The 12090-nt window shown below is 42.5% G+C and overlaps 1 protein-coding gene across 2 annotated transcripts; it reads right to left on the reverse strand.

Moving 5' to 3' along the window:
• Positions 1-901: 901 nt before the first annotated feature.
• On the reverse strand, positions 902-11690 carry arhgdia (Rho GDP dissociation inhibitor (GDI) alpha). Of its 2 annotated transcripts, none has more exons than XM_079233826.1 (6): positions 11642-11690; positions 4572-4767; positions 3770-3853; positions 3225-3301; positions 3046-3109; positions 902-2451 (listed from the first exon to the last, which is right to left on the reverse strand). In XM_079233826.1, the coding sequence occupies exons 2-6, from the start codon at positions 4759-4761 to the stop codon at positions 2249-2251; spliced, it is 618 nt and encodes a 205-aa protein (XP_079089952.1). In that variant the 5' UTR covers positions 4762-4767; positions 11642-11690; the 3' UTR covers positions 902-2248. The 2 variants fall into 2 exon arrangements, with proteins under 2 accessions (XP_079089952.1, XP_079089953.1); XM_079233827.1 differs by having other exon boundaries at positions 4572-4764; positions 11642-11683.
• Between the last annotated feature and the right edge of the window lie 400 nt (positions 11691-12090).

Here is a 12090-nt window from a genome sequence, read left to right on the forward strand (position 1 = left end):
ATTAATCTGAAACCGTCAACCGGTAACTTTCACTGGAAGATTCTGATGCGGATGACATTATTTTCTTCTGTGTGAGCAGAAATGATCCAATAATTAGAATGGAGGGTCTTAGTCTATATAGCGTGTGACGTATTTGTAATTTACTGATGCGGAAGTTTAATTATTTTGTATTTATTGAAACCAATAATTAAGCCAACAGCAGCCATTGTTTTTTTAAAACTCCTTAAGGCATTTGAAGCATGTATCCGACTGATAACCACTAAGTGCTAATTAAGACTAAAAGTTCAAATCACACAAGCGTTGGACAGCTCGAGCTTGCTTTATCATGGTGATATTTGACTGCGTGTGTATTTAGGGTTTCTTGGATGGTAAACACCCTTCAAGACAGCTGCCAAAGTGTACCGTGCGTAAGTGTTTGATGGTTCTTTGTTTACATGCTTTATTCTAACGGATGGAGTCGAGGTTTACAGCATGCGTTACGAGCCGCTGAATGATTCAGGGATTTGTTTGATCATTTCAGACATGACGATATAATCAGTTTGACGCTGTGCTGCCACATGGTCAAAGTTCTTCTTGTAGCCGCCATTTATGTTTTCTGTTGATTAAAATGAGAAACGTGTCGACCCCGTAGTTCTTCGTCTGTTAAATGCTCCGGGAGGCAACGAATCAGATCCTCCAGCGGGTTGAACTAGAACTATGAGTCAAGAAATGTCATCACATTAACATTTTAACCAAGACAATTTTAGAATTAGCATTTATTCTTGAGCTGTGGTCAAACAGCCCAAGAGGAGAAGAAATTCTCTCAGGCCGTCTCAAGATATTGCCTTCAAGACAAAGAATGGCACATAATATACAAATGTAGAAGTATTTCATTATAATAAAGCAGCAGGACACATGTGGACCCAGTCTGAGTACTTTAATGTGAACACAGGAGATCAGTAAACTGTAGGTCATACAAGTGGCACACATCAGTCGAACCCAACCCACCTAGAAAAGCATCGACACGAGCGCCGACCGAAGCCGACCGATAACACTTGTATGTCTGGTTGGGGACTGATGTCTCTGTACGGGTTCAGAAGTCGACTCCGGACGTTTCACCTCACTGATGTTGAGCACAAGGTGCTGCTGAGTCAGCAGGAGCAGCGTGTAGTCGTAGAAACTGGAGGCACAGTCAGCATTAGTAATTTTTAACTTGAGTAAATAATACGAGGTGAGCGGTTCAACAGCCTTCGGACGCGATGGGAACGTGACCTCAGGGACTCGGGAGGACACTGGGTGACTAAAGGCCACTAGCACACGCAGGATATTTACAGTTGTTAATGATCTAAAACAAAAAGTTAATTAACTGATCTTTAGAAAACTACAAATACTAGATGTTTGTAAATAACACGTTAATTGCGTTTACAAATCATCAAACCTGATATAAAAAAGGTGATAAAAGTCCTGATTCCCTGTCCATGTTTACAAGTATTGTTAAAACAGCTCACATGATGGTCTGGCAAATATAATCTGAAGGCGAATGGCTCCCTAGGTTGTCTTATTTCCTTCTGTGGGTTTTTGTTAAGGCCACATGGCGGCTGAAACACCTGCCAGCATACCCTGCTTAGGAGAGGAACGCCTTCAGCGAGGGGTCAGAGGTCATTTAGTTTACGCTGTTCTCTCAGCAGACTTCTTAGGGTGCTAAGTCAATTGAAAGAGACGCGGCATGAATTCCAAATAATTTACCAAGAGCCTGGTACAAATAATCTGCTCAAAGGCTTTAGGAGGGCCGTGTCCAGCAGTGGTTGCCAAGGACCGTACAGCTGTGCACGCAGCACGACTGCTTCCTGTACCAAGCTTTCCAAGGCAGATCGCGGTAATTGTACAAAACAATCTGAAAAATAAAAGAATGAAAAGGGGGGGGGCGGGGGAATGATAAAGGGTTAAAGGAAAGAGTGATTCACAGGTTATCACTTTTCCAAAAGCAGTTTACAGACTATATATTTTTTAACTTTTTTTTCTTCTTTTATAAAACGAACCATAATTGCAAAATCTGGATTGTGCACATTGTTGCTTTCTCCATTTTTAAAGATAGACGAGCACGTTACGACGGGAGGAATGGTGAAGTGATCGGAATTTAGGAAAAAAGAAGAAAGGGTCGTCGATGGACGGAGAGCAAAAGCTCCAGACAGGAATAATGGAAAGACAGCAAGAAGGAGGAAGGGGGACAAAGCCGAGGAAGACGCTGGTGGACGACGCCGAGGAGGAATCAAGTGGTCCAGTCCTTCTTGATGGTGAGGCTCCAGTCCCAGGAGAGGTGGTCGTGCTCATCGTCGTCGGTGAACTTGGACTTGATGTTGTAGGTGCCGCGGGCCAGCATCCCTTTGGGTGTCTCCTCAACGGTGGTGAGGAACTCGTATTCCTCGTTGGCTTTGGGCCCGTAGCTGCCGACCATGTAGTCCGACTTGTCAACTGTAGAGATTTAGTCGTTAATAAGTGGCTCATTACCAACAATAAAGTCGGTTCATTTGGTCTTTTTAAACTGTAAAGTGTTTTAAAGGAATAGTCTGTCATTTGGGGGAATCTGCTATAAGCTTAGCGGTTTTGGGCTATAGCTTCATATTTAGTACAGACATGAATGATATGAATCTTGTCATCCAAGTCAGAGCGTTAGTAAGCGTATTTCCTAAAATGTCAAATAATTCCTTTATAGTGGTTCTCAAATGGGGGTACGTGAGATACATTTTTTTTTTTAAATGAACATCCATTAAAAAAAAATCCTTTAAAAATAGTTATTTCAAAACTATTTAATAAAACATAACTGTAAATTCATAAATTGAACATATTCTATATTAAATCAGACGCACTGTTTATTACAGCTTTTTTTCCCACCAAAAATGCTTTGCGCTGGTTCAGGGGTACTCTGCTGAAATAAATATTTCACAGGGGGTACATCAGTGAAAAAAGGTTGAGAACCACTGATCTATGGTAAAGGAGGCTTCTTTACATGTCACAACCAACCTAAAGACTTGCAGAGCTTGAAAGAGATAATTGAGGCAGCCTTACGTTTGATTCCTTTCCTGAATGTTTGCTGGGTGTACTTCAGGCCCGACACGATATCCTTGTTGACCTGCAAATGGCGACATGCATCACTTCCTGCTGAACAGCTTCCCATAACAAAGACAGCTCACGAACAGCATGAGACGACAGAGGAATCCTGCGTTGGACCAAGACCAGACTCTCACCTTGAAGTTGATTTTTATTCGGTATTCGACTCCCTCCTTCAGCACAAACGGGTTCTTCCTCAAGTTGTCCAAGTCTCCTGGGAGGGAAATGAACACAGCTTGGTTTACTTTGACCAGAGAAGGAAGAATTACATTCTCAAAGGCAAGTTGTATTTAGATTTTTTTAAATGCCCTTGTAGTAGTTGTACTCTCCACCAGGTGGCGCAGTGAGCCCAGCTCTTGTCGCTCATTGTGACTGAGGGAGAGCAACCAGGAAACGGATCATTAACCCGCCAACACAGGAATCTTGTCATTACTAATTAGGAGACTAATGACCCAGCGGGTCACTTAGTCCGTATTTGTAGTGATTGCTGTTCATAATTAATATTACTATGAGCTCATTCTTCCAGTGAGTCTGCTGTGAGGAACAGAGCTGCCTAAATTTGGGTGTCTGTGCATTCAGGTGAAACAATATTAACGTCGTCAACTATAAATCATCAGTTTATACTCCCAAAATGTGGTGTTGAGTTTTGTCCCGGTCCCAAAGTGCGCCGTGCTCTACTCACCCTTCAGGTCCAGGACCAGAGGCTGCGGGGCCGTCTCACAGAGCAGAGTCATTCGCGTCACCTCGACGTTCGGGGCGTTGGGATCTAAGAGAGAGAGAGAGAGAGAGAGACAGAGAGAGAGAGAGAGAGAGCAGTCACAGGATACAGTTATTATTAAGTATGACCATAAGACCAATCAATCAAGTCGTAGCACCTGAGAGAAATACTTTTTCATTGAGATTTACATAGACGATGTATTGAGGCATTTATTTCTTCGGTTGATTTATCATCTTTTTCCTCCTCCAAACTATCGTTATTATAATCGGCCTTTAAAAATACACTATTGGCCGGCCTCTGCTGGAAATGATAACTTTCCATACTTTTTTTTTTTTTTTTTTACTTTTGAAATGACCCGGACCGCCAAATGTACCTGGTAATGTGAACATTATTCAAAGATTTTCTATATCAATATACAAGATATAAAAACTGTACTCTGACGTTACTTTGCACAGCGTATTACTAGCAACCCTTTTTGTATTTTACCAGAGCCATACTTCATAAATGCATCAGCCTTGAAACAGATGCAAGTGTATGACTCTGTTTAATGATTTGTTGTTAACCAACTTAACCGTTTTCAATCCTGCAATGACCGAACTGCTTTCACAACAAATAACTGAGGTTTGATCCCTCTCTGTGGCGACGGCCAACTCACAGAGCAGCAACATGAACCGCTTGGAGAGAATGTTATGAACCCATGAGCTAATGGGTCAAGTTACATTCACATTTATTCTAGAAGCCAAGAGTTACTGAGCAGACCACTAACCTGCCACTGTGGCCACCTTGCCCAGCAGCGCCTCCTTGTACTTGCGCAGGCTTTCATCATTTTCGTCCAGCTGCTGGATCTCCTGTAAGCTCTTCTGGGCAGGAGGTTTGTAGTTGACGGCGCACTCGGCTTCTCTGTTGGCTGCTGCCAGCACTTCCAGCTCCTCTGGTGTCGGCTCCTGTTCTGCCATGGTCTGCTAACGAGAGAGCGACAGCAGAGGTTAGAGAACGGGGAGATGGAGGAATAAGGACAGACAGCGGGGATTCACACAGAGCACTTATTTTTTTTAAACTTTACTTTGCTTTAATGAAATTTGATCTCCATAAGGAGCAAGGCAGCACATGGTTAGACATCCGGCTGCTGGAGGATTGTTACAGACGACTTATCCAGAGGAAAACCTCTGAACTTTGATCTTGGGAAGGTCCAGCAATGTGAAGCAGCATTTCCTGTAGAAACACACATTGTTCCTCTTGCCGTCTGTAAGAGGAACAATGTGATCTCTGGGGTTTGCACCTTTAGCATTTATTTGGCATGAAACTGAGTGTATGCTGAGACATAAGCGCACAAAACGTACACACTAGCACCCATTACGCTCTCAGGCTACTTGGCTGTGGAGCCGGTTTAATCCCGGGGCGCTGACATAAAGCCGATGATTATCGGAGCTCCCGGCTCGTCTCAGAAAACAGCAGCGCTAACGTGGACATTGAACACCCAGCTGCACGGTTACACCAGTCACTCCTGATTAGAAGAGGAAGCTGATCCTCAAAAGGGAACAGCACCACAACAAAGTGAGATCATCTTCATGAGAACAGAGGTGCTAAAAAACTCAAACGTTGCTCATAAAAAGCAAACAATTATTATTCATTAATAACATCTGGTGCACAGATTCTGGCCGCAGAAATACACAATGCTGATCAACACCTGCAGAAGCCAAGAGGCAGCTGGAGGATTTTGCCCTCATAACAGTTGTTCTGTGTGGTCTGTTCTCCTGCACACACAATGACGCTTGAAGCTGTTTTCCTAACAGCTTTCAAAATGCAAAATATGTGCTTGTTGATAAAGTTATGGTTTATATTTCCTGATTTGGGCAGGCATGTTCTTTTCAACATGTGCGTGTGGAAAGAACACAACTTCCTGTATTTAAGTGATTCAGCCAAGCAGGAAACAGAGCCAACAAACTGTAGAAGAGGATTTATTGCTCTGAAAAAAATGTCTCCTTAAAATGGTGCAAGATACAAGATTGGGAGCTCTTTGCTTCTATACTAATTCTCTCAATGTCGCATATTGTTCCTTTAAGTTATGCTAAAGGCTTAAAAAAAAGGCCCATGAAGAGCGATGCTTGGATGTCAATGGTGTGATCAAATCTACAAAGAGAAAAAATATCTACCCTGAAAATGAAAGAGGAAGGTAAACAAACTGCTTCTCTATTTAAGTTGAATTAAAACTTAACTTCTTCTCAGTGTAAATAATCCCTTAATGTGTGTTGGCTGGGTTTTGTTTGCTGCTGTAAAAAGGTCATCATAAATCCACACAGACAAGCCAACAAATCAGAAATACATGCAAAAGCAGTCTTCGCTTGGTGAGCAGAAGTGATCCACCAACACACCATTCACGATCTGAACAACAATAAATCACACGGCTACAAACAGACACTCTGCGCACAATAACTGGTTTGTCGCTCGGCCGGCACGACGGCCTTCTCCGCTCCGTTCTGCCGCACGCAGTTGGCCATTAACCCAGCAGGAACTGAGAGCACAGCGACGTTTACCAAGCGGGGCCTCCGGGCTCCCATAAAAGCACAAATCACTTTGCTGCCAGTAGGTGGTCGGCTGTGTGCGAGTGATTCTAGTCAGAGGGAATAAGCGAGAGAGAGCAGACAACACAGCTATGGGGTCTTGTCATTCTTAAAGTATTCAACAGGTTGTTTTTCTCGCTTCGTAAGTATGTTGCACTCTGGTTTCAGCATACCGAACAGTCACAGAGGAGGAAGTGATGGGTCCTTTTAGACACAGCGTAGGCAGAGAGCTGACCTAGAGCACTGGAAGGGTCCCTTAGGACACGGAGGAGGCGTCTGCTCCATGTTTACGGCTATGGAGGACAAAGATGAGGGACTTTAAGGGAACTACTGGGATTTCAACACTTTTAAACAGAAAGAATGTTATAGATGCAATGCTAAATTGGCTAAATTTTAGGATTTCTGATTGTAGTGCTTCAATAGTCGTTTAACCAGAAACAAATATACTGATAGCTACACATCTGACCAAATCTCAAGTGTTGTCTTTATTATAACACCAAAAGTATTCAAATATCCCTTGTGGTTGCAGAGATAAATTCGTTTTAGTATCGGTATGCAATATTTCGCAATAAAACGTCTCAGGCCTGAAAGGTTAATTGATTGGAGTAAATAAACAATAAATTAATTTGCACCTATTTTGATAGATGATAAAGAAATGAGATAAGTGAGTGTTAAAAAGGTTCAGACAGAAGCAATTCTAACTTGAACACAATATGCTTTCATAGTATATGATATCATATCGTGTTCATATATTGCTTAGTGTGCATGCACCAGTGCAGCTTCCCTGCAGTGTTTCACTCTCAGCAACATATCCAACATTAGCAAACTAAAAATGAATTGTTTATAAGTGCGCTATGTAATGTCTGCACACAGACGCATCACTCATAGATCTTTACAGGAGTATGAAACAGTCAAATGAGCAAATGAAAAGACACATGCACAGTAACTGGGTTAGTTCAAACACCGTTGACATCACCACCCCCATAATGATGCACATTCTTTCTGACCAACAATACGGGCTGTGGCTAACCGGTTATATACAAACATGAGAAGGTGAAACCACACACAGGTCATGAGGTCATGCAAACAAACACTGGAGATGCCATCGACCCTCTTCCTCCTCACCGTCACAGCTCTCTCCTACAGGAGCATAATCGGTTTGCTTGATGTGGATAAGCAGCACAGTTGTACTAATAAACCAGGCTTGGCAGCAGCTGAGGCTTCAGATTACGCCGGTTCCTTAGCAACACCGCTGAGCTGTGAGATTATAGAAAGTGGGATTACAGCTAACGAGGCATTCAGGGACAGGAGGTGAACCGGTTGGGAGGTGTCGTTTTTGACAAAGAGGATTCTCTTTGACAGGAGTGATTAGTGTCATCAAACGTTACTGAAGATCAACAAGCTTAATGAGGATCAGGGAATCCCTGTGGGACGTTACAGGCTTTATGTAGTGGAGGTGTGTGTGTGTGTGTTAGAGATGTCGGGATTAACCTGCCATAACCACAGTTACACAACCGTAAGAACTGTATAAGCTACGCAATCTGTGGTTTCCTCACCCCTGCATTGTTGCTCTACCACACAACTGTAGCATTTAGAAGAAGCGCTTTATAAATGCCAAAAAGCACCTTAAATTGGCGGTGTGGATGCATTTTGTATATCTACAAGTTGTTGGACAAGGGGATACCCAATTTGCAACACATGCCGTCAAATAGAAAGACTGCAAAGGGGTCCAACACTTAAGCCACCATCTTCAACATAATCATCCACCCCATAATGCCCAAGACCAGGTGTAAAAAACGAAACTAGCTAACGTACTAAGCCAAAGCAAAACATATTAAACCTGGCCTGTAGGTCTCAGCGTGTGACGGTTTACTTTAGGGATCTCGTGTGATAATACTGTGCATCCATAACTTATTCCCAGTTCACCATAAATAACTTCTCAGTAGTCAAACGTTACATAAAGTGGTTGCACTGGCCATAGTTTGATAAATATTGTTGTTCATTGGCCTTATTAGGAATATATTCAAATGATTATTTGTCTGCAGTCGAATAATAAATTCCCTGATAAATAATTGTGAAAACCATGTAACCTGATATTTCCGCTGACAATTATATAAAAATCGCAAATATAACTCGCCAGTGTGTCTGAGTCATTTGAGGTAATCCCAATGACGTCTGATGTCGTGAATCACACAGTGGACACTGCCGGTCCGGCTCTCCACAGAGAGGAACACCAATGTGGCAAAGGTTAGAACGCAGCAGGCGTGTGGCAGCCAGACATCAGAAAAACATAAAACCCAACAGGAGCTTTGTAGTCTGTGCGCAGTAGAGCCACCTCTACAGATAATTTGGGAAATTGAAGTCATACAGAAGATGACTAATACTCTCAAATAAAATGTTGCTAGGAACACAGCGCCTATATCAGAGACAACAACGGGATGTGAATGTTCAATAAACGCAACTGAGGATTGGCAACCTTTGTGAAGCGACCTTTAGCTTTTGACTTGACATCCTGATTGAAGATGTCGCTCACAGATCTACGGCTGCTTTGATCTCGTTTGGTCTCTTTCATGCAACGCTCAATCTGCCAGAGACCTTTGCGTTTGTCCCTTTTGTTCCTCACACGATTTTGCCACAAGTCAATGTTTCCTCATCACACTAATTTAATAAAAGCTGATCAATTACAGATGAAAAAAAACGGAAGAAAAAAAACATTTTGGTCCCATCATTGTTGTTGTGAATAACTAATTCTGCACATATCTGATGCAACTGGAGCTTTTGAAGTGAGAACATCCTTCAGCAATGAGTCGATGCACAAAATGCATCAACCCAGATGTAACTTTGGACACCCCTTCAGAGCACTCCCCACTGACCATTTTCTGTGTTTTGTAATACTGTTTTTCCTCCATACAATTGAACAGAATTAGATGTAAATCAGCTGATATGTGGTGTAGATTTAGATTTTCACAGACCGGTAACCGAGTGGTAACAATGCAAAGAGTGGAGCTGTGATAGAGGTATCTGGATACCGCTACGCTTCTATACTTGATGAGATAAGTTACCAAGTAGCAGCAGTAGCTTTTTAGTTTATGCAAGCGCACCTTGCATGTCAGACTGCCAGCAGGCCCGCCTGTAAAGAAAGTCAACTTCCCTTTTCAAGCGAGACGACTGATTCATATCCGTTTGCTTGCAAAACCACATGGTTCAAATCTAAAGCACCACTCCTATTACCAACGTTCCACCTGTGTGGCTAACCCACCCTATTGTATTTTTAAAGATGCTGTAACGATATTAATATGACGAGAGGCCCTGGCTATATGTGAAGTCAGTAGATCATGCTGGGTCCTGTCAAGTTGAGGGTGCAGTGCAATGCACACCAAAGTCTTGAGGAAGTGTGACACCAAGAGCTGCAGGCAGAGCTGTAGAGGAAATCAACCTCAACGGAATTCAAGAAAGGGGTGAGCGTAAAACAAATGGAAATAAGATAAGATGCAGTCCAGACAACGTGTTATGAGCTTATGATTATTGATTATGTGAAAAGCTATTGGCCAAAGAGCCACATAGCAACCAAGATAACATTTTCAGAATGTCCATCAAAGAAATTGCTTAATGAGAAAAGACTGATCTGATCACAAAGAGAATGAGCCACAGAGAGAGAGAAACAAAACATTACTCCATCACAGGAAGAACCAGAACAAATAGGAAGCTTTAAAAATAGCCGTTGAGAAGTCCCTGAGTGCAGCAGCAGGAAGCTGCCAGTGAATGGGAGAGCCAAGGTGCCAGCGGAAAGGTCAGGGTTTATTCCCAGATCGGAGTCTACTTCCCCGAGCAACAGCCTTGGTAGAAACATGATGAAGAACTACGGCGGCACGAAGGTTTCCCTCAATGACGGCAACCACCTGATATTACAGCCGGTATAAACCCACAAAGCCCCAAAAAATAAATCACGGGTGGAAAATGTATGGCGCTTTTTTTCTTCTTTTTTAAATACCAGCAACTTTTTACTGCAATATAGTCCATGGTTGAGATAATGTGTTTCTAAAAGCTGCTGTTCAGGCCAAGAGGAGAATTATATTGGTCCCCACAATACTTTAGTGAGATCAAATAGACAAACCAAATAAATGGTAGTGTTAGTGAAGCTTTTAACAGCTTATATTGAGTAACAGACAGGATGGACACACCGTTGCATTCTAAATAAAGTACAATATGTTACAATTCAGGTCTGTGGTTTTGACCCTGACACTGTTTGATCATGCTGGAAGCTGGTTATACTGCTCATGAAAACGCCAGACTCATTCTTTAGAAGTTGATTATACCTCCTCGGGCCGACTCACGATCAACCAGGTGAAAGCAGAGGAACAGCTCTGCAGAATGAGACATTCGGCCGCAAGGTCTCAGGTAGAAACAAAGCAAATGAAAAGGCAGTGACAGAAAAGTGTTATCTGAGCGTCATCAAAGATACAACAAGGGGATCAAATAAAATAATCCAAGATAACAATCTTCCAGGACATTTAGAGCACACGGAGGAAGGAAAATGGAGGATTTGCGTGATCTCATAAAAAAGAAAAATCCTCATCAGTCATTCAGCACACAACTTCACACCAAAGTACATAAAGGGGAATGTCACTAAAAGGTGTAATCTATGTGCACTCAACGATGAAAGCATTTAAAACGCTTAAACGGTGTCTGGTTTAAAAAGATATGAGCCCTGCAGGCCAATTCAAATTCAAAGAGTAAGCATGAGTTCCAGGAAGTGGCAGAAAATGTTCCTTATGTGCCAAATGACAGCAGAGTCGCATGTATACGCGTCCAAAGCGGACTACAACACCCCCTCCGAGTGCACGTTGGGTCCACTAGTCAATGCATCCACTCACTGTGTGGACATTAAATGCAAAAGGATGACCGCTACCTAACGGCCAACTCTGCCAGCTCGGATCAGACTCAACACCCGGAAACGAACAGACTGCCTGCCGCCGAATAATTTATAGTGACTTGGCAATTAGTGAACAGATTAAGAGTGTGGTACTTTAAAACTACACCTACAACACAATACATGTAGATTAACCAGCCACAGCCCGAACAACACGAAGTCACGTACTTTTGTGGTCTCGTGAAAGAAGTTGCTACTAACGGTACTTCCTCATCAGGTGCCGAAAACCTCGCGAACTAGCGACACCAAAGTAACTCAGACCCGCGCGCATCTCGTCTAAAGGCTCACCCGCTTGGCTAAAAGTAGTTAAGAGAAGAGTTTGGTAGGTGTTTAACCAACTCTTACCGTTATTTTCCGCCGGTACACTGGGACAGTCTCCTGTCGATGGTGGCGCGAGGGAGTGAAGTGAAGCGGCGGAAGAAAATCTGAGCCAATGTCCCACTCTTAGGCAGACAACGTCCGGTGTATGGCCTTCAAAATAAAAGCATATTTTAAAGCGTACTCGGCGTCGTTTAATTTTCTTGACCTGAACAAATTAAAAGCTGTATTTTCAACGGTAGTATTTTACGTTGAGGTATTACTGCCACGAAAGTAAAGATCTTAATATTTCACAATGATAAACGGGGCTACCATCAGGTCTTCCGGCTATTGTGTCCACTCACCCGTAGATACACCACTATGTGATGTTGTGCAGACACAAATAAAATAAAAAAAAGGTATATCAATACAAACTGATGCTTTTCGTATCAAAAAAATAAACTCAAAAAAGTTTAATTAAATCATGGAAACCGGAA

The sequence above is a fragment of the Taurulus bubalis genome (assembly GCF_910589615.1).
Source record: "Taurulus bubalis genome assembly, chromosome: 17".
NCBI classification, from domain to species: Eukaryota; Metazoa; Chordata; class Actinopteri; order Perciformes; family Cottidae; genus Taurulus; species Taurulus bubalis.

Coding starts and splice junctions, on each gene's coding strand:
- arhgdia (XM_079233826.1), bottom strand. CDS start 4,761: ATGGCAGAACAGGAGCCGACACCAGAGGAGCTGGAAGTGCTGGCAGCA. Junction 3,302..3,769: donor TCTGGTCCTGGACCTGAAGG/GTGAGTAGAGCA, acceptor TTTCCCTCCCAG/GAGACTTGGACAACTTGAGG. Junction 2,452..3,045: donor ATTCAGGAAAGGAATCAAAC/GTAAGGCTGCCT, acceptor AAATCTCTACAG/TTGACAAGTCGGACTACATG.